This window comes from Chaetomium strumarium (genome assembly GCF_033439665.1).
Source record: "Chaetomium strumarium strain CBS 333.67 chromosome Unknown B0T15scaffold_2, whole genome shotgun sequence".
In the NCBI taxonomy this organism is placed as follows: Eukaryota; Fungi; Ascomycota; class Sordariomycetes; order Sordariales; family Chaetomiaceae; genus Chaetomium; species Chaetomium strumarium.
The window spans coordinates 2,181,841-2,202,195 of NW_026944430.1; the positions used below are offsets into that span (position 1 = coordinate 2,181,841).

The window sequence follows — 20,355 nt, forward strand, 5'->3', positions numbered from 1 at the left end:
CGTGACGGGGGCGCGGCGACCGTGGTGATGTCTGCGGCTCGATGTATAGGCATTTGATGTTGGAGACGTGATGCTGGGGACATAATGTTAATGAGGGTGTAATATCTGACGATATGATACTGATGGGAGCTGTTTGCTGCTTTGCTGAGGACTTACTAGGAGGAAGGTTATGCTATCGCGGCCGTGCAGTGGACGAAGGATGTGCTGTCATTGGGGTTTCACGAGGCACAAAGAAGTTGCTAGAAAGAACAAGAAACGTATTAGACGACGATTTTTGCTGTGGCAGCCCTCGGTCTAAGTCTAATCCCGCCAACACTTGAAGTCACTGAAGTATCTATCGTGTATCCTCTTCGCATACTCTACCACAACAGGAAAACCGCGAACAATCTTTTCAGTCTCCGGAGCCCTTACGATGTCGTCAGCACAGGTTTCTCCGCATAAATCTCTTCGGAGTTAGAAGAATCGGGGAGCCTTACATCCTGCAATCAAGAGCTGCAGCAACAAACCCAAACACAACCGGGTCCGCCTCGGTCGGGCTCTCGCCGCCGAGGACCCAGAATGGGCCGGAAGTGTTGCCCGCCTTATTATTAGCGGCGTGGGCGCGAGACTCGACAAGCATGGCGTTGACGCTCTCCCAGATCTCGAGCCGCATTGCCGCAGCTTCTTCCTTGCTGAAACGTAGCACGCCCTGTCCGTCCAGGGTGCGTGCATGTTTGCGGTAGGCCAGCAGGCCAATCACCAGCCGGAGCGGGTACGGGATCGAGGCGAGCACCGTGTCCCGCATCGTGTGGTAGTTGTCTACCCACCGCTCGCGGCCCTTTTGGTCAAATGAAAAGTCAATATCTACTGACACTGTCCGGGCGACCCCTATGCCTTTTTCTATTCCAGGCTTTGTTTGGGGGGTTAATCAAAGACCGGGGGAGATAGACCGCACCTGAAAGAAATAGAGTTTATCCTCTAATAACGCCCGCACCGCCAGATCTGCCGCCCTCTGCGTTGGAGTCAGCCGCGCATTGAGATCTTCCAAGTGCCCATCCTCGACCAATTTGCGGGTGATCAGTGCCGTGTCGCCTAGCTTTGTGGGCGGCGTGGGGCTGGTACTGCTGTTGACGTTGTCTGCGTCCTGGAGCTCGATGTATGGCATTTTCCCGCGCGGCGCGGTGAAGGGCGAGCCCACGCCTACCTGGTAGGCAATCCCGCCTATGCGCAGACGGGTCTCGAGTTTGTTGATGAAGGGCGATGGGGTGTAGCGGTCGTGTTGCGGGAAGCCGCGGAAGAGGGTCAGGGTTGGTGTTGCAGCGGTGGGCTTCGGCGACATTTTTGTTATCCTTCCTAGCGACTGCGTGGTTTACGGGAGGGGTTAGGTGGTTAAAAAAGGACGAAAGAAGCGGTTGTCGAGTGTGTGGAAGTGGTTGAGGCATCGACGCTATTGTATACTTATTTTATGACTCGGAGGTGTAAGTCGGCTTGTGTCGACCGGCCGGCATAAGCTGTAGGCAGACAAGGGATTGCGGGGCTGTTATCTCCGAGGCCGGCTTTGGTGGGACCGACGCCGACTCGCCGAGTTCTCGGCCCGAAATTGCACACTAGTAGGACAGAGTTTTGCTGACGGCGGAGCACCGGGAAGGACCTCAATCTTGCACTACACAGCCAAAAGCACTTCTGACCGATCAAGGTACGAGAGACCATTTGCCCATTTTCGAGTCGTATTGTACAGCCCAGTTTCGGTATCTGGCCACCAAGCGCCCTCTTACTAGCGAACGCCCATCTTCCGCCGGACTAACCAGCCCTGACAGGCGCAACTTCAATCCCCCTAAGCGACCCGTCCGCCCGGTACTCCTGCAGCACCTTCAAGAAGGACGCCATGCCCTGCGCCCAGTTGCCGGCCCTGGCCTGCTTCATCATGCCGGCCTGGTCCTGCGGCTGCCGCAGCGCCTCGCCCTCCAAGGTGATGTAGCCCGGCGTGCAACCCATGACGGTCGCGAACCATCCCGCACGCTGCATGATCTGCAGCGACCACTCCTCCTCGGCCTGGCTCGACACCTCGACAACCGCCGCCTCGGCGCCGCCAGCTCTGACCTCGGCCTGCTGGATGATGTGCACAACGTGCTCGGTTCCAACATCAAGCGTAAAAACGTTGTTGGCGGCCTGGCCGGACTGGGTCAGGGGCGCGAAGAAGAGGTTGGGGAAGCCGTTGGAGCAGACGCCGTGCAGGGTCGCCGCGCCGTGGTTCTGCCACTTGTCGTCCAGCGACTTGCCGTCGCGGCCGTAGACTGTGATGCCCGTGCGCACCGCTGGGCTGCCCCCGCCGATGCCGGGGGTCACGTAGCCGGTGCCCAGGATCAGGATGTCGAGGGGATACTCCTTGCCGGCCACCACAAGGCCACTTGCAGTCGCTGACTCGACGCCCTTGCCGTTTGTGTCGACTAGATGCACGCTGGGCAGGTTGAATGCCTGCAGGTACTCGTCGCTGAAGGTAGGTCGCTTGCACCTGCGTTTCTTGTCAGAGGTCTATACTGTGGACGCGTCGTCTCAAGTGCTGCCTACCATGTTGGGTACCAAGCCTTCAACTTGGCCGCTGTCTCCGGGTCCTTGACGATTTCTTGGACTCGCGCCCGCACTGCTTCTGAGTGCGGGATATCGAGCTTGTGCAGCCTCTGGACATGCTGCGCTATCTTCTCCGGCGTGGGCTCCACGATGGGATACCTGGGCGAGCCCAGGACGGCAGAATACGCCGGCATTTCGGTCCAGCCGTCTGCCACCATGTTTTCCTGGCCCTCTCGGACGGCATCGGTCATGTACGAGTCGAAGTTCAGCATCCGCTCCCGCTGCCAGCCCTTCTTGTAGGCAATCTTCGTCTTCCTGTTTTTCATGGCCTTCAGCAACCCGCCCAGAAAGCAGGGAAGATTGTCCATGGCTTTGGATATTTCAGCCCAAACTTACCATTCCTCCGGATCCGTCGCACGTTGGCCTCGCCACGACACAGCGGACGGCGTTCGCTGGAACACATACAGCTCCTTCGCAAACTCCGCAAGCCGGGGCACCGCCTGGATAGCTGTTGCGCCGGTGCCCAGGAACCCCACACGCTTTCCCTCGAGCCCCGTCAGGGTCGCGTCCCGTGGGTTGCCGCCCGTGACCTTGTAGTCCCAGCGAGCCGTGTGGAACATCGGCCCAGCAAAGGACTCCAGCCCGGGAATCTTGGGGATGTGCGGGTTGGTGAGAATACCCGACGCAATCAGGACATAGCGCGCCTGCAGCTTCAGCTCACGGGGCTGCTCGGTCGGTCCGCGGCCCTCGGTGACCTCCACTTTCCACAGATTCGCCGTGTCATCCCACCGCGCCACGCTGACACTGGACCGGAAGAGCGCCTTGTCGTGCAGCTTCCACTGCGCGGCGATGCGCTCGGCGTGTTCGAGCAGCACCGCGCCCGAGACGTACTTGCTCTCGGGCATGTAGCCCGTCTCCTCGAGCAGCGGCATGTACGTGTAGCTCTCGACGTCGCAATGCAGGCCCGGGTAGCGGTTCCACCACCACGTGCCGCCGAACCCCCCCGCGGCATCGACAAGGAGGATGTCGTTGGGGCCCTTGGCCAGGCCGGCCTCGATCAGCCGCACGGCGAAGAGAAGCCCGCCGTAGCCGGCGCCCAGGATCAGGAACTTGTACTGGGCGCCGTCCTGGATCGGAGGCTTGGCGTTGAGCGCCGCGTGGTCGGCCCACGGGTCTTCGGCGAGGGCGCGGAACCGCTCGCTCCCGGCTTCCTTGAGGCGGACGAACTGGCTGAGGCCCTCCGGGCGGAGACGCTTGGTCGCTTCTTCGGCGTATTTCTGGCTGAGCTCCAACAGCTTCAGGTCTTCCGGGGTAGGGCCGGCAACAGCGCCGTTCGAACTGTCGGTAGAGGCCGCCATTGTGGGAAGAGTAGGTATGGATGGAGCTGGCGTCAAAGGGAGCTATGACTTGAAAGTGCAGTACAGCTGAAGGAACGCCTGATTATTTAAATACTAGGACAGACACTGCCTCCTGTATACCCAGGGGTGTCGGCTTATGCGTCGGTTTATGCACCTCTTGCTACTTGACCCCCGGGCGATTCATGAGTCCGTAAAGCCTGGGCCTTGAGAGTCAATGCAGGCATGGCACGAAGCGGAGAAGCGCATGGCGGATGGCGCGGGGATGGGAGATTGGAACTTTTGCGACTCGAGAGTGGCCACGGAGCCACGTCGATCCGAAAACGATAAACGCTATCGTATTCGCTTTCCATGGCGAGAATGATGCCGACAGGAGCCAGACTGCAGCACGAGGGGAAATGGTGTCTGCAGGTGTTTGCCCAAAGTAACAGAGGGGTAACAAACTTGGCGGGGCTCGTGCATACTACTAGGAGTGCCCGTGGAGCACCTCAGGTGTGTTCAGCGGGTTGCCGTTCCCGCGCGCTCTCTTGTTGGAGTCTCATGCAATGCGCATGAGCCTGTCCGACGCAATTGGGCATCCTTCAGACCTCGACGACGTGTCAAACGCCGCCAAGACACATCGGTTCAGGAGCGGATCAGGCAGCATCCAAACCTCATGTCTGTACTGGTTCTACTGGACGATGTCGGCTCTTTCACTCGCGTCACTTGCGGGGAAGTTGGACGAGCGGAGCGGGGCCGCTTGCTGCTTGAGGTTAAGAAGGAGCGGCAATCGTGATGTTACCTTATGATACGAGCCTGGTGCAGGTATATAAAGCTATTGACGCACGGAGAATCTCGCGGGTGCGAACACGAACCCGGCAAAGTTGAGGAAGCCAATATTGCCCCGGTGGTAAAAGCCTGAGAACGGCACCACCGTCCCCTCCACCCGAAGCCCTTCTCCCCGCGGCCACATCAGTCGTCCCCCATTCTTCAGCCATGGATCCTAGCTCCGTTCCCGACTTTGACGACCTACCCCCGGTTGAGGGACAGCCCCAAGGATGCGCCTGGGGAATCTTCGACAAAGATGGCAAGAAGGACGTGTTGGGGACGCTCAACTTCCTCACGCCCCAAATCGTGGCGGCCGCTGCTGCTGAGGTCCGAGACGGCGTCTCCATTTCCCTGAAGTGTGTGCTCCTATTTCACTACTATCCGACACAGGATTATTGAAAGAGAGGAAAAAAGCTGAATTGTAAAAAACCGGAACAGCTGGCCACTCAATGGCATCAAATTCCCTCTCCCCGGCCGCAAGCCCCCCGTCCATCGCGCCAATCCGCTGCGAGAGATGGGCATGGACTGCGAGGGCTGGGACGACGAGCTTGAGTTCAACACGCAGTTCAGCAGCCAGTGGGACAGCCTCTGCCACGTCACCACGGACGGCGTGACGTACAACGGCCTGCAGCCGACCAAGGAGGGGTTGCACGTGCAGTCGACGGCCGAGAACCCGCTGCCGACCATCGAGCATTGGCACGCGCGCGGCGCGCTCGCCGGCCGCGGCGTGCTCATCGACTGGAAGCGGTACCACGAGGAGACGACCGGCACGCCGTACCACCCGCTGGACGGGTACCGCATCACGCCCGACGACCTGGAGAAGGCGGCCCGGCACCAGGGCGTTGAGTTCAAGCACGGCGACATCCTGATCGTCCGCACCGGCTACACCGAGATGCTCGCCGCCCCGACCCCGGCCGACTTTGCCAAGTTCCAGGCCGGCACGCTGTCGGGCGTGCACGGCACGGTCGACACGGCGCGCTGGGTGTGGAACCACCGGTTCGCGGCCGTGGCGGGTGACGCACACGGGTTTGAGGCCATTCCGGCGCTCAAGCCCGACGGGACGGTCGGCGGGATTTCGGATCTGGGTGAGCATTACCCCGGAAGACGTATCGTAATGGTGGAGAAGTATTTTACTAACTTTGTCTCAGTCCTGCACATGTGGTTCCTCAACCAGTTTGGCATGTCCATCGGCGAGCTCTGGGATCTGAAAGCGCTGAGCGAGTACTGCAAGAAGACGGGCCGATACAGCTTTCTGCTGACCTCGGCGCCCCTGAACCACCCGGGCTTGGTCGCGTCGCCGCCTAATGCGCTTGCTTTGTTCTAATAGTCATATGCCAAGCAAAAAAAAAAAAAGGAATTCAAACCAGTTGTTGTTTTTTGAGGAGACTCACTTGCATCTCAGCCATCTTCCAGAAGAAAGCAGTCATGGGCCCCATCGGCCTATTGTCGTGCCTCTGTTCAGAATCGGTCACTTGGACTCGGGGCACGTACACGACCCTCGGGAAGTTCGTTCTTGGATCCCACCGAACATTCGCTTCAAGCGCCAAGTCATATCAGCACTCCGTAAGTCGAACAATGGGGGCACCGTTCCAAAAGTCACTGGTCCTACCCCCTGATTCGGGTTCCTTACAGGTAAGGAAATGAAGTGGTGAGCCCAGACTGACGATCCGAGGCGAGGTTTCCCGACAGGGCAGGTGATGGGTGCTTGGCGGGTGGCTGTAGCGCAACAGCCCGAGGTATAGATTGAGGGTGCTCGCTATAATACGGCAAAGTGCGAGATCGTTCTGACTTCTGACGGCTCGGATATTCGTTCACCAATCATACGTCAGCCTGGTCTTGAATAAACGCGGCTATGCTACATCTCATTACTAGATCCTGTCTTGATTGAGAGGGGGATGTCTTCATGCTCCTTTACCTGAGTTGACTGCGCCGGAAGGAGTCTGACCACCTCCACCGGAGATGATTAGGAGTCCGCCATCACTGACAGTTCTTGGTCGATCACAAGAGACAGAGAAGGGAATCTCGACATTGGCCTGCTCGCATTTTACCTGTTGAAATCCTTTAGGAGGCTATTACAGAATGAGGCCATGCTCCGTGCCGAGGATATCCTGAGCTTCGTGAAGATCGGTAATTCACTGGGAAGACATAAGTAGGGGAGAAAGCCCAGTGACCTCACTAACCATCATTACGTTCACTTGAATACATCCAATCTCTTCTCCCACCCTACTTGTGACCGCCTTAACGCATTCATCACCACCGCAGACATGAATGACTCAAAGCTGTCACCAACCAAAACCATAAGGGGTGTTCTGTGGGAGGGCATCAACCGCGAGGTCAGGGTGACAGACTTCCCACGGCCCAAGATCCAGGCACCGGAAGATGCCATCGTCCGCATCACGTCGACGACGATATGCGGATCGGATCTGCACATCTACCACGGCATTCTCGGCTTCACCGAGTCCGACAAGCCGTACGGCCTGGGCCACGAAGCCGTGGGCATCGTCGAGGAAGTCGGCGACGCAGTCGACTACTTCAAGGTGGGCGATCGCGTGCTCGTCGTCGCGCTCGCCGAGGACGGCCGGCTCCGGGACAAGCCGACCATCCTGCCCGTGCTCGACGGCACGCGCCAGACGTACGGCAGCGGCCCGCTGACTGGGTTGACCGAGGGCCTACAGGGTAAGAACCAGTAACGTTTACTTATTTAGGAAGAGGCTCGTCCCTGGCTCCGGATACCTTTGAAAGAAGGAGAAAAGAAAAGAAAAAAAAAAGGTTGGCTAACAATCGACACGCGGGAAATCATCAGCCACGCACGCGCGCGTTCCCTGGGCCGACAGCTCGCTGGTCAAGATCCCCGACAAGTACGACGACCGGGAGTGGCTGCCGCTGTGCGACGCGTGGCCAACGGCGTGGACGGGGCTGAGTTGGTCCGGCTTCGAGCCGGGCGACGACGTGGCCGTGTTCGGCGCGGGCGGCGTGGGCTTGCTGGTCGCCTACAGCGCCATCATCCGCGGGGCGTCGCTGGTCTACGTCATCGACTACGTCCCCTCGCGGCTGGCCAAGGCGGCCGCTATCGGGGCGATCCCCATCAACTTTGCGCGCGGCGGCGGCAGCGCGTCGGAGCAGATCCTGCGCCTCAACCCCGCGGGCGTCAAGCGCACCGTCGACGCCGTCGGCACCGAGTGCCTCAACGCCGAGCTCAAGCCGCAGCAGGACTTTGTATTCCAGGAGGCCATCAAGATCACGCGCGGCGGCGGGGGGCTGGGTATCATCGGCGTCTACGTGCCCGAGACCCCCGCCAACCCGGCCCCCGGGCTGGAGCACCTCAGCCCCTTTGTGCAGCTGCCGATCGGCCAGCTCATGTTCAAGGAGATGCAGATCCGGTCCGGGCTCGTAGAGTTCAAGACGTCGATCCCGGCCCTGGTCAACCTCGTGCTGAATGGCCGGGCGAGACCGGGGTTCATCTTCTCGGTCGAGGCGGACCTCGAGGATGCGCCCCGCGCGTACAGGAAGTTTGAGCGAAGGGAGGAGGTCCGGATCCTGCTCAAGCCCGAGCAGCCGCCTCAGGGCGGAGATGGCAGGGCCGGAGCCGGGCTGGGAATTGGAATGGGAACGGGAATGGGAATGGTAGGCGCCCCGCCGCCAGGTTTGTACGACATGAAGAGGTATTGATCTTTGTTCTCTCTTTAGGTGTGATGAGAGTCGGACGAAGGGGCTGACACATCCGCACGCAGCTTGAGACACGGCTTGGAGCACTACTACCTGTGGGATCATCCTCCTATCTAGACTAGACCATCAGGGGGAGAAGGTAACGTGCCGCTGACCGCAAATGGTGGTTAGTTAGTATGTACTAGTAGTTCCTTTTTCGGGCCGGGAAATGGGTGGATATTGTCTTGTTAAGGGGGCTGGTCCCCTTTATATCCTTCACGCACACACCGATACTGGTGGATCTCACTTAAAGGGAGCAAACAGAGGATGGAAACGAGATATGGTGAATATTCTTGTACCAAGGGTTCGAACATATACTTATATATCCGTCGTGACCCCGCTGCCTACTACCTCTTCTCCGAGTCCTCGACCTGAACCACAGCAGCCTCGCGATCTTCCACGCCCTTTCGATCTGCGCTACTGGAGAGATCATCCACCAGCTGTCGCTCTAGCACAAAAGACGAAAACTTCCTAGCATTAACCCCCTTTTCGAACAGCTCGTCCAGCTGCTCGAGACTCCGCCCCTTGGTCTCGGGGACAAAGAAAAATGCCCAGACGGCCAGGATGAGATTGCTGCCGCCCCAGATGTACCCGTACTTGGGGCCCCACCCAAGCTGGTCCGGGTTGATGAAGTAGGGCGTGAAGAACGACACGGCCCAACCGACGACAAAGTTCAGCCCAGAACCCGTGCCGACCGTCTGCGAGCGCAGCCGCTGCGAGGGGATCTCGGTCAGGAGCGCCCACAGCACGGGACCCTGGCCGATGCCATACACCCACGTGTACACGATGCTCAGCCCGACCAGCGCCCTGCTCGCCCCGGGAGTAGTGCCCGAGACGGTGTAGACGATGGCCATGGCGAACATGGCGGCCGAAGACAGCACCGACGTGGCAACGAGCAGCTCGCGGCGCCCAAAGTAGCGCATCGCCGGAAAGGCCGCCATGTTGCCCGTCAGCGCGATGGCCAGCGAGATCATGACCCACGCAAACGGCGATCCCACCCGGGCCTGCACAAAGAGATATACGGAAAAGCCGGCCATGAAGGTGACCCCCGTGGCCGTGCCGCCAACATTCGCGCCGTAGCTGAGCAGCGTCCGCCTCAAGTCCGGCCCGCGGAACATATCCCGCAGATGCACACCCGCATGCAGCGCCCTCTCCAGCTCGTACGCGCTCTTAATATCCTCCACCTCCCGCCGGAGAACCGCCTCGTCCTGCGTGCCGCGCAGCCTGCGGATCGCCCGCATGGCCTTCTCCTCCTCACCCCGCGCGACGTAGAACCGCGGCGTATCCGGCAGGAACAGCAACAACACGGCCAGGAACACGGGCACGACGTACATGACGGCCAGCGGGATCTGCCACGACCGGTTGCCTCCGTAGGGCTCGCAGTAGTTGTCGACCAGGATGCCGAACAGCGCGCCCAGCGAGGTCTGGAACGTGCTCATCCCCACGATGGGGCCGCGCAGCAGGGAGGGGGCCGACTCGCTCATGTAGGTAACGCAGTAGGGTACCAGAAATCCGTTCGACATGCCCAGCAGCAGGCGGCCCGCGTAGAGCGCCGCCAGGTTGTGCAGGCCGATCTGCAAGGAGATGCTCAGCACGCCGAGCGCGCAACCCGTCCACAGGCCCAGGCGGCGCGAGACGCGGGTGTGGCACAGGTAGATGACGACGGCCGATAGGAAGCCGCCGACGTTCATGAGCGACTGGATCAGCCGCTGCACGTCGGTGCTGATGTTCCAGCCCAGCGGGTTGGCCGCGTCGCGGTGGCCGTAGATGCGCAGGAAGCCCGGCATCGACTGGAATCCGGCGATGGCGGCGCTGTCGTAGCCGTACTGGAATTGGCCCAGTGCGATGAGGAAGGAGATGAAGACGATGCGCTTGTTGGCGAGCAGAGAAGGCGCGAGCGGGATGAGGAGCGCCATCTTTTTCTTTTTTTGTTTAGAGGGGCGGAAAATACCACTAGTGGGTACTCAAGAAGTCACAAGATGTTGGGTTTTTGTAAGGGGAGATGTTGGGAACAGCCATGCCCCCAAGAGGGAACTCTTGGGTGCCTTCTACGAGCTTGTTCGTTGCCTTATAAGAAATTATGTTTGGAGCCCAGATCGTGCCTTCCATTAGCCGGACGGCATCGCCATATGCCGATGTTCCCCTCACACCGCGTCCGACCACACAATTGGCTGGCAGCCATTATGGTTAACAACTCCCGGCACGGCGTGGTATTGAGGGCAACGTAATGGATATGCAGGGGCCTGGGGTAATGTAGACCTATCAAATAAGATCGGAGATTGTGTGGCCGTTAAGAAGAGGTGCTGGACGCGGGTTGTTTGTGCCACACGCCAGTTGTTGACTTGCTCCCTCGGTGACAAGAACAGATGAACAAGATCATCTGGAGGCAGTTGAGATGAAGAGAGTACTAGTATGAATCAATCATATGGACATGACCTTGGATATCAACTCTCGGCAGTATTCCACACTTGTACGCAGTTGGTGCGTCTGTTTGTAAATGGAGGCCAGCCTACACCTACTGTCACAGCCTATAAGGAGTGACTGCTCGTCAATGAACTGATCTAAAAGTACAAGCAGAGGAAACCTAGGGACAGCAGAACGTCAAGGGATCCTGTGTCCATTAATCCGGAGGAGGAAAAGAAAAACGAAAAAACAAATAAAAAAAGAAAAAAAGAAGAAGACCCGAAACCTCTTCATAAACCTAAGCCAGACAAACCCCCAGCTTCCCAGGGAAGCTGTAGACGAGAGGAACGACATCGACCGGATCCTCGCAGTTGCCGTATCCCACGGCCACGCGTGAGTGCGCCGCCTCCTTGTGCTGGTCGGGGAACGCCTCGACGCCCGACATGGGATCGCCCCCGAACAGACTGCCGTCGGTGCGGTGGCAGCACCCGTCACGCACGTGGGAGCCGCGGAGGTAGAGGCTCTTGGCGGATGCGCGGATGTTCCATGCGTTGTCCTGGGGAGTATACCATTGTCAGCTTCAAAGTTCTTTTTTTTTTCTCTTCCTTTTCGCTTGGGGGAATCTGAGGAAGTAATAGTGGCTAAGGGGTAAGGCAAGACAAAGTAATGTAAAATAACTCACATTGCACCAGTACACCCCCGCGTTGGTGCCGCATCCGAGCCGGTGGCACGTGCCTGCGTCCAGGATCCACGACCCTGCGAGCTGGCGCAGCTTGGTCAGCTGCAGGCTGAGCTTCTCCGAGTCGCCCGTGGCGATGCCGCTGTCGGCACCGCATACGCGCGGGCCGTAGTCATGCAGCGTCTGGTCGGGGTTGGCCAGGTCGGCGATCCAATCCCTGTTGAGGGCCAGCACTTGGGAGTAGAGATCCTTAATGCAGAGTCAGCATTGATAATAACGGGGACGGTCATAGGTTAAGGGGTCGGGGTTTGCTGGCGCTTTACATTGACGTCTTTTACGTGGAGGGTCCTGTCGGGCTGGCCGCGCCACAGCTGGAAGTGGTCGTGGTAGTTGGACACGGCCCAGGGCGTGACGCTGCCGCAGTCGGAGGTGACGCACGACCAGCATTGTGGCTGGAAAGGGCAAGAGGGGGAGTCGGGTGTTAGTCGGGGTTCAGGCTCGGGGGTTCGTGGGTAGATGAACAATACAAATCAACGTTCCCGCCAGCTCCGACGGTATCGTAGTCCTTAGACCACGCCCTGCCCTTCTGGTTCGGCGCGTTGTGCGTTAGGGGCACCACGATGCCATTCTTCCTCGCATTGTCCTCCAGCTTCTACATGTACGAGATGGTCTCCCGGCTGGGGATCTTGTTGGTGACATCCCTCCCCTGGTTGCCGTACTCATTCTCGATCTGGAACATGATGACCGTCCCATTCTCGGTGATCTGGAAGGGCCGGGTCACTTACGCAATCCCATCCATGTACGGCATCCACGCGTCCCGTGTAAGCCGTGCCGTTCAGCCGGAGGGTGCCGTATTCCCCTGTTGTGGCCCACAGCGTCATGCCCCCGGCGCTGAGCTCTCCGTTGATGTACGGCCCCTGGCCGCACCAGGACATACAGCCCCACGTCGCGGGCCATCTCGACGAAGCGTGTCAGGTTGTGCGCGCCGGTGCTGAAGTCGACGCTGTCCGGGGCGGGCGCGTGGAAGCCCCAGTGCGTGTAGATGGACACCATGCGCATGCCCATGGCCTTGATCCTCTGCAGGATGTCCTTTCACAGCTCCGGCACCGGCAGTCGAAAGGGGTGCATCTCCCCGCCGAACAGGAAGAGGCGCTCTCCATTGATGAGGCTGTAGTGATCCCACTGGATGGTGTGCTGGAGGCCAATGTCGAGGACAGGCCAGGGTGTTGAGGCATTGGCGGGGGAAAAGCGTGGTTGGAGCCAGAGTGAAAGTGAAAACCCAGGTAAGAAGCCTGGTTCACAGACTACGGGCACAGCAAAGAAGACCTATATTGTACCCCTACCGCATGGGCATTACCTGTGCCCTAGACCTACCCTCTGGCGAGGAGTCTCAATCTGGGAAATGATGGCTAGCAAAACGAACCGGCAATCCGGGTAATGAGATCCATCACGGGGTTACGCAGGCCAGGCCAACCGGAACCGAGTCAAACGCAGCGTGTCCGTAGGAGGAGAATACGATCCCTCAAGCTCCGTCCAGACAGACTAACATGGTAGATTACTTGTACCGGATATAGCTTGATCTTCGATAAACTCGAACCAGCCTCCTATCGCTCTTATTGACGGTTATAACACAGCGGCTACAACTCAGCGCCAGTCAGCATTAAGCCACATAATCAGTCAGGCATACAGAAAAGTCAAAAACTCACCCTCAAAGCCTCAGGCAAAACCACAGTCAGCCCGCTCGATACCGGCACCGTCGTCAGCGCCCTCCCAAACGCCGTCTCCGGCGGGCTCACGTAACCCGGCACGGGCGGCGCGCCCTGCACCACGCTCCCGCCACCACCACCACCACCACACTCGACATTCTCCCCGCTCGACAGCCGCGGAAGAGTATCCGTGAACTGATCCCCCCACCCACCAATGCCCTTCTGCTGCGTCGACACGTCGATAAGGTACTGCTTCAGCCGCATGGGCATATTCCCCACCCCGCCAGCGGTAAACTGCGCTCTCAGGGCCGGATCACTCAGGAAATACGCCATCAGCCCCGCCGTGGCGGCCGTGGCCTGCGACGTGCCGGGCGGTTCCTTGCCCCAGGCGTTGGTGGCGGTCTTGACAGCGCAGAGGACGTCGACGCCGGGGGCGTAGAGGGTCAGGATGCCCCTGGCGTGGGTGTCGACGTGGTTAGACGTGACGTAGCGGTTCCCGGATTCGTCGGCGTTGCCGACCACGACGAGGGGCGAGTCGGCGCCGCCGTTGCGGCGGGGCGTGTGCGCCTCGAGACGCGCGAAGTCGGCCGCGTCCGCGTTGTTGGCCAGGTTGCCTGCCGACGCGGCCGCCGCGACGCCCAGCTCGAACAGCGCGTGCAGGTACACGCCGATCGCGTCCGTGTTGTGCACTTGGAAGGCGGGCTCGGCGTCGTCGTACCAGAGGTAGCGGGCCGGGGCACCTGGAGTGGTTTCGTAAGTTGTAAGTAAGGGGGTTACCAAGTACTAGTAGTAACGTTTCTCAAGGCGGTTACGCTTTGTTGGGATGTGTGCTCACCAAACGACATGCTGATCACAGCCTGCCCGCCCAGTCCCAGCTCCTGTACGTCTCGCAGGATGGCACCGAACGCTTTGATGACGGTGTCGACGGCTGCAGCGGGCTGGCCCTGGTTGAAGCGGGCCTGGACCAGGACGATATCGGCGTCCTTGTATACGCCCGTCCAGTCCCCGGCCGCGATGGATGTCATGCATGTTCCGTGGCTGCTGTCCACATCACCGGCATTCCCGCTCACGGCGATCACGGACCTCACCCGGCTCGAGATGTCCTGGTGGGTGGTGAGGAACGCGGTGTCGACGACGTAGATCCGAGGCGGCGCAGACGGCTTCAGAGACCTGTCGTCGTAGAGGTACTCCTCGAAGTCGTAGAACTGCCCGAGGTTCCTCCTCTGCCGCGACTGGCCCGCTATCCAGCGGACGTGCGTCCCGCTCCCGGACTGGTAGACATAGCGCTTATCGCCGGCCAGGGTGCGTCCAGACAGCGGGGCTTCCGAGCCGCGGCTCCGTCGTCGGTGGGCGTCGGCCGTACTGTTGTTGTAGTCCGTCTTGGACACGACAACGCGCTTTGCCAGCGGGGCATTGGGGTTGATGGTGTTCGGGTCGACGTCGTTGCTCTCGAATATCACAATGGGCCGGTTGAGCGTCATGGCCTCCACGATCGGATTGTCCCACAGCGTCTCGGCCGTGCAGCGGTCCATCTCGCCGATGTAGGCCCAGTTCGGCAGGTACGAGTCGGTCAGCGTCTCGCTCTCCTTGTCGACGGGGAGACTGCTGACCAGCTCCTGGAACTGCGAGAGCGTGGTGCCCTTCTTGGTGACCACGATGACGGGCGTGGGCCCTTCCGTGTAGGTGCACGTGCTCGACGAGGTCCGAGAAGTGGACGTTCTGGTCGCCGATGACGTTGACGTCGGCGGCATGGTTGGCGGCAGGGACTGGGAGGGCTGCGGCGTGTTCCCCTCGCCGCCGACGAGGCTGTCCAGGAGGCTGAATCCGATCTTGAAGATGCCGGTCGCTGCCACGACCACGATCCCGCCCCTGATGACTCTGGGCTTCCCAAGCGTAGTGATAGCCTTCTGTGCGATGATGGCGGCCGCGCTGAGCCCCACGTTGGCAACTACGGCAGCATCCGAGGCAATCGCCACCAGCTGCTCCTCCACGGGGGGGTATACCTGGGCGAGATCCTGCATCTCGATGTCTTCCAAAAGCCGGTAGTTGTCCCCTGTCTTGAAGTGCCGTGTGATGGCGGCCGTGAGCTGCTGCCACCTTGCCTGGAGGCGTATGATGGCCTCCCGGGCATCGGCAATCTGGGTCAGAATGTCGGCGCGGCGCACCCGGGCACTGCCGCTGTTCTGCTGCGCGATCGCCTGCTGGATGAGGTCGTTCCACGTCTGTATCGCCTGCTGCAGCTCGGCCAATACGCCCAAGTATTCCTGCACCTGGCTGCCCAGGTCTGGCCGGGTGGGAACCACCCAAGTCGTGTCTCGGTACATGATCATACGGTTGCCGTTGCCGCAGAGCTCGCCGGCGTCGCCGGCACAAGGTTGGCTGCAATCCCCCGCGTTTGCCCCTTGCGGGTTGACGGGGCTATCCCCCCACCAGCACTCGCTGCGAAGGTGCAAGTTAGCACAGATCCTCCCACAAAGTAACACGATGCGGCGCTGCTCGCGAACTCACCCGCCGTACTCGACACCGGCATATTGCCATCCCTGGGCGAGCTGAATGCACTTCTCCACCGTCATGCCCATCGAACTCAGATCGGTGCTCGTGCCATTGACCAGCACCCTGGCGTCAGTGAAATCTTGGATGCAGGTTGGGCTTTGGAACGGGGAAACAGAGGCCACCGTAGTCGGCTTTGGCGGCTCGGTCGTGCTAGGGGAAGAGCTTGGCTTCGGGGTAGTCGTGATCCTAGTAGTCGTGGGTGTGGTTGGAGGGGCGGCACTTGTCGTTGGCTTACTGCTACTGGTACTTGGCCGGGGAGTGGACGTCGTGATGCGAGTCGTCGAAGAGGCAGGCGGGGAAACGGGCGAACTGCTAGTGCTGGGTGTCTTGGCGGTAGTGCTAGTAGGAGGAACGGGGAAAACAGCGGTTGTGTCTCCAGAACAGCCCCCATTTGCGCACTTTTGGCCAGGACTACACACATTGCAGGCCCGACCCAAAGAGCACTGGGTTCCCGGATTGTCACAGCACACGGCATCTGATGCATAACATTGACCGTGGCTTTGGAATGGTTGGCTTATTTAGTCGCTTTCTCCTCAAGGATCTCAAGAACATTAGGGGGACCAGGGGCACAAACCAACACATTCCGTTCCAGCAGCCCACGCCTTCGAAAGAGCTGGGGTTCAGGGCACAGAAAGAGGCGCCCTGTGGCACACAAGCAAGAGTGCCCTCAAAGTTGAGACACATCTCGCCTGCCGCGCAGATGGCCGAGCTGGGACATGGTTGCTGGAGGCAGAGGAACCCGTCCGGGCAGGAAGGGTCTTGCGAGGTGGCTCGCTTGAGCGTGTCTGGCGCAAAGATGGGTCGTGATAGACGCGCGGGTATGTGATGGGCTGCTCCAATGCTCAGCAAGGAAAGGAGGACGGCAACGATCTGAAGTGAGCGTGCCACGTCCATGGCTGGCGTTCCTCTGGCCTGGGTCATGTCGATGTGGCCTCCCGTCTGTCAAGAAAGCAGGCTAGACGGTGAAGACCAGAGACAAAAGCTTTGTCGGGCCAAAAGAGGAGACATGGCTGCATGTATATGCTTCAGTTGCCAGGCTATCCGTTAGGGGGGTCGGGATCCTTAGCGGTGCAGTCCATCCAGGACGAAGTGGTCATCTGCAGCTTCCTGGCTTGCGCCATTGCATCGTCGCTTTGGGTCTCCGATTGTTGAATAGTAAACATTTAAAATGGAATGTTACACTTGAAGAGACTATTGATTGTTCTCTGTCAGCGTGCATCCACAAGGGAGAGAGTTTACGCTGCTGCCTTGGCGAACTTGCTCAGCTCAGTAAGGAGAGGAAAATAGACCAAGTTGGGAGCTGCACGATTGTTTCTGTCAGCTTTATTACCCCACTGAAATCTTCAAACTTCAAAGTCGATCTCCACTGGATGAGTTCAGCGTCCCGAAAATCCGCCCTAGCAATCAGGCTACCACAGGGCTTCCAATGATTCAACTCATAGTCGAATCGACATAATCGGCCCGTACCTGGTCCTACCGAACCCATACACCCAAATCCAATCCACTGCTCTATTGGGGGTTCTTACTCATGCGCACCAGGTCAGGATGACAGGATCACACGGCGCCGGATGCAACGAATTGCGGAAAGAACGCATGAGGAACGCCGGTACAGCACCCGCACGGATATGAAAGCCGGGAAAGGAGCTAGGAGGCAAAAATGTAGCCTTTATCATTGGCGACCTCCCATGCGGCCATCCTCTTGAGTGAGAGTCGTCTCCGCTACCTTCGGCCAGGAGTCACGCCCAGCAGCCATGTCGCCCCTGGAGAAACTGCTGCTCGGCCTGGCATACGGGGGATGGGCCGTCGAGGCACTGAACCCGGGCTGCGCGCCTGGCGGCAACTTCGACATGCGGTACTGGAACCTCCAGCTTCCCATCGGCACCACGGGTAGCCCGACCACTATCTCCAGCGGCAGCTTGCAGGGCTGCGGCGGCTACCAGAACTCCGACTACTTCTTCACCGAGAGCTCGGATGGCGCCCTCGTCATGAAAGTGCCCGGCTCTCCACAGTCAGCCGGCTGCGTGACGACGCCGCACAGCCTGCATTGCCGGACCGAGCTTCGCGAGGTCGAGCCCGACACGGGGCGCACTGCTTCTTGGGATCCCAACCAGCCCGTCAACCGGCTGTTTGCGCGCCTCACCTGCCCGCAGCCCGGCGACGGCACAGGCACCGTGATCGGACAGATTCACATTGACGATGCTATCTCGTCCAAGCCCGTGGCCGAGCTGTACTACAACGCCAACGGTCACCTGAGTCTCGGCGTGGAGCAGACCCGTGCAGGTGGCAATCAGCTCACCTCCCCGGCGGGCCACATCCCCGTTGGCCAAACGTTTACCTACGAGATCCGCTACGAGAGCAATGTGCTCTCCGTGGTCATCAACGGGGGCAGCCCGCAGGTCTTCTCCACATACCAGCTGGACGCGCCGAGGAGCTATTTCAAGGCCGGCAACTACCTCCAAGGCTCGACTCCCTCCGACGTCCACTTCTTCGAAATCCAGGTGACACACGACACGACCCCGGTTCTCCCCGCGTGGCCGCCAGCAGGAGCAACCGACCCGCGTTCCGGCATTGGGCCCTTCAACATCATCGCCGCCGTCGACCACACTCTTGCCTCGGTCCCACCTTCTACGCCCACTGGGGGGTGTGATCCCGCGGCGCCGGCCATCGCGTCCGACAACACCGTTACGCTCAAGCTGTTCTCCGGTTCCGACTGTTGCTCGTCGGTCGAGACCATCAAGATGGGGACACTGGAGTCGTGTCACAATGCCGATGCCGATTTCCGATCCTTCGTGCAAGCCGTCGGCAGCAACATGTTCGACCGGGGCATCCACATCCTCACGTACGAGGGCGCCGACTGCGCAGGCAGTCCGCAGTCGAACAAGTTGACCAACGCAGACCAATGCTTCAAGAACAGCAACTCGCTCTCGACGCCCTTCAAGAGCTTCAAAATCTCGGCAGCCGGAGCAGCAACCTGCGCCCCAAAGCAGCCGGCGGTGGCGTCGGACACCACAGTCTCGCTCAACCTGTACTCGGACTCGGGCTGCTGCACCTTCTTCGAGGACATCAAGCTGGGCACGCTGAGCGCCTGCCACGATGCTAATAATCTGCCGACGGGGTTCAAGTCCTTTACCCAGGCCGTCGGGTCTGCCATGTTCGGCAAGGGCGTCCACATCGTCACCTACACGGGCAAGGGCTGCACCGGGGCGGCCACCGTCACCAAGCTGACCAACTCGGCCACGTGCTACGACAACGCCAACTCAATCAATACGCCCTTCCTCAGCTTCAAGATCGCCGACACGGACAGCAACCCGGAGTGCACCACCCCAAAACAGCCGGACAACGACTCGGACGACACGGTGACGGTCAGCTTCTTCGGCGAGACGGGCTGCTGCTCGGACCCGGTCGAGACGGCCAGAATCGGCAAGTTTGGCGTCTGCCACAACGCCGACAAGCCGTTCAAGGGCACCACGCAGGCCGTCGGGAAGAACCTCTTCGGACGCAACATCCACATCCGCCAGTACGCGAGCCGCGACTGCTCCGACCGCGCCTGGGGCCAGATCAGCCTGTCCAACAAGGACCTCTGCTACTTTGGGTCCGGCCAGTACCAGAGCTTCATGATCTCGGACGACGACGGCGGCAGCTCCGGCTCCGGCTCCGGCTCGTGCAACAGCGCGCCGCCCACCAAGAAGTCCGACACCACCGTGGTGCTCGAGCTCTTCAAGGAGACTACCTGCTGCACGCCCGTCGAGACGGCCGCAATCGGCAAGCTCGACGTGTGCCACAACGCCGACGCGCCCTTCCAGGCCATCAAGCAGGCCGTGGGGCAGGACATGTTCGGCAAGGGCACCCACATCCAGCTCTTCACCTCGGCCAACTGCGCCGACGCCATCTGGGCGCAGGCCGACCTCTCCAACAAGGACACCTGCCTCTTCGGCTCCGACACCTACCGCTCTTTCCGCATCGCCTCCTCCGCCCAGTCCCAGCCCGTCGACGACAACCCCCCGCCCTCCTGCACGAGCGTCACCCCGGTGCCCGCCAGCGACGACCTGCTGCAGCTGGAGCTCTACTCGGACGAAGGGTGCTGCAAGCCGTCCCGGTCGTGGGGCATCCGCGTGCCGGACTCGGGCAGCTTCGGCTGCCTGGCCCCGCCGGACGGCAGCCGCTTCAGTTCGTTCTCGCAGGGCGTCGGGCACAACCTGTTTGGGCGCAACATCCTGATCTATCTGTACCAGGATCAGAACTGTGCCGATAGCCAGTTCTGGGTGACCGAGTTGACGAATACGAAAGAGTGTGACACGGGCGCGCCCGGCGGGGGGTGGGGCAGTTTTAGGATTGGCGTGAAGGGGAATGATGGTGGTGGTGGTGGTGGTGGTGGTGGTAACTCTGGGGGAGGAGGAGGAGGTGGTGGTGGTGGAGGGGGAGGGACAAGTCCGCCCGAGGTTACCTGTCAGATCCAGTGCGTCCCGGTGCCGCCGGTGCAGAACTGTATCTGTATCTGCTCGGATGACATTCCGAGGAATCCTGCCGATGGGTATTGTTAGTCGTTGCAGCTGAAGTATTTTATAAAAATTTATAACTCGATCTGTTAACAAAGTTCGGA

At 60.0% G+C, this 20,355-nt stretch overlaps 10 protein-coding genes across 10 annotated transcripts; 3 read left to right on the forward strand and 7 right to left on the reverse strand.

Moving 5' to 3' along the window:
* Positions 1–236: 236 nt before the first annotated feature.
* Positions 237–1,605, reverse strand: B0T15DRAFT_106512 (uncharacterized protein). Its single transcript, XM_062861433.1, has 3 exons — positions 935–1,605; positions 477–817; positions 237–406 (listed from the first exon to the last, which is right to left on the reverse strand). The coding sequence occupies exons 1-3, from the start codon at positions 1,316–1,318 to the stop codon at positions 301–303; spliced, it is 831 nt and encodes a 276-aa protein (XP_062724148.1). The 5' UTR covers positions 1,319–1,605; the 3' UTR covers positions 237–300.
* Positions 1,606–1,768: 163 nt separating this feature from the next.
* B0T15DRAFT_106533 (uncharacterized protein) lies at positions 1,769–4,176 on the reverse strand. Its single transcript, XM_062861434.1, has 3 exons — positions 2,944–4,176; positions 2,548–2,862; positions 1,769–2,491 (listed from the first exon to the last, which is right to left on the reverse strand). Exons 1-3 carry the CDS (start codon positions 3,903–3,905, stop codon positions 1,780–1,782), a joined length of 1,989 nt encoding a protein of 662 aa, XP_062724149.1. The 5' UTR covers positions 3,906–4,176; the 3' UTR covers positions 1,769–1,779.
* Positions 4,177–4,877: 701 nt separating this feature from the next.
* On the forward strand, positions 4,878–6,033 carry B0T15DRAFT_508842 (uncharacterized protein; the record flags this gene model as incomplete). Its single annotated transcript, XM_062867750.1, has 3 exons — positions 4,878–5,065; positions 5,148–5,794; positions 5,858–6,033. 3 exons carry the CDS (start codon positions 4,878–4,880, stop codon positions 6,031–6,033), a joined length of 1,011 nt encoding a protein of 336 aa, XP_062724150.1.
* A 470-nt stretch (positions 6,034–6,503) lies between these two features.
* B0T15DRAFT_550407 (uncharacterized protein) lies at positions 6,504–8,378 on the forward strand (the record flags this gene model as incomplete). The annotated part of the gene is made up of 2 exons (XM_062870247.1): positions 6,504–7,385; positions 7,513–8,378. Exons 1-2 carry the CDS (start codon positions 6,974–6,976, stop codon positions 8,376–8,378), a joined length of 1,278 nt encoding a protein of 425 aa, XP_062724151.1. The 5' UTR covers positions 6,504–6,973.
* A 318-nt stretch (positions 8,379–8,696) lies between these two features.
* Positions 8,697–10,586, reverse strand: B0T15DRAFT_524267 (general substrate transporter). Its single transcript, XM_062868751.1, has one exon. It carries the CDS (start codon positions 10,328–10,330, stop codon positions 8,762–8,764), a length of 1,569 nt encoding a protein of 522 aa, XP_062724152.1. The 5' UTR covers positions 10,331–10,586; the 3' UTR covers positions 8,697–8,761.
* Positions 10,587–10,794: 208 nt separating this feature from the next.
* On the reverse strand, positions 10,795–11,867 carry B0T15DRAFT_550413 (uncharacterized protein; the record flags this gene model as incomplete). The annotated part of the gene is made up of 3 exons (XM_062870248.1): positions 10,795–11,373; positions 11,500–11,745; positions 11,820–11,867. Coding segments are annotated over 3 exons (552 nt in total), but the record flags the coding sequence as incomplete, so codon positions are not given.
* A 288-nt stretch (positions 11,868–12,155) lies between these two features.
* On the reverse strand, positions 12,156–12,452 carry B0T15DRAFT_524270 (uncharacterized protein). The gene has a single exon (XM_062868752.1). It carries the CDS (start codon positions 12,429–12,431, stop codon positions 12,216–12,218), a length of 216 nt encoding a protein of 71 aa, XP_062724154.1. The 5' UTR covers positions 12,432–12,452; the 3' UTR covers positions 12,156–12,215.
* A 569-nt stretch (positions 12,453–13,021) lies between these two features.
* B0T15DRAFT_106597 (peptidase S8/S53 domain-containing protein) lies at positions 13,022–15,997 on the reverse strand. The gene is made up of 4 exons (XM_062861436.1): positions 15,711–15,997; positions 14,038–15,641; positions 13,203–13,942; positions 13,022–13,133 (listed from the first exon to the last, which is right to left on the reverse strand). Exons 1-4 carry the CDS (start codon positions 15,779–15,781, stop codon positions 13,110–13,112), a joined length of 2,439 nt encoding a protein of 812 aa, XP_062724155.1. The 5' UTR covers positions 15,782–15,997; the 3' UTR covers positions 13,022–13,109.
* B0T15DRAFT_106596 (uncharacterized protein) lies at positions 15,998–16,802 on the reverse strand. The gene has a single exon (XM_062861435.1). The coding sequence runs from the start codon at positions 16,674–16,676 to the stop codon at positions 16,215–16,217; it is 462 nt and encodes a 153-aa protein (XP_062724156.1). The 5' UTR covers positions 16,677–16,802; the 3' UTR covers positions 15,998–16,214.
* Positions 16,803–17,506: 704 nt separating this feature from the next.
* B0T15DRAFT_392733 (polysaccharide lyase family 7 protein) lies at positions 17,507–18,262 on the forward strand (the record flags this gene model as incomplete). The annotated part of the gene is made up of 1 exon (XM_062864655.1): positions 17,507–18,262. A coding segment is annotated over one exon (756 nt), but the record flags the coding sequence as incomplete, so codon positions are not given.
* Positions 18,263–20,355: the final 2,093 nt, after the last annotated feature.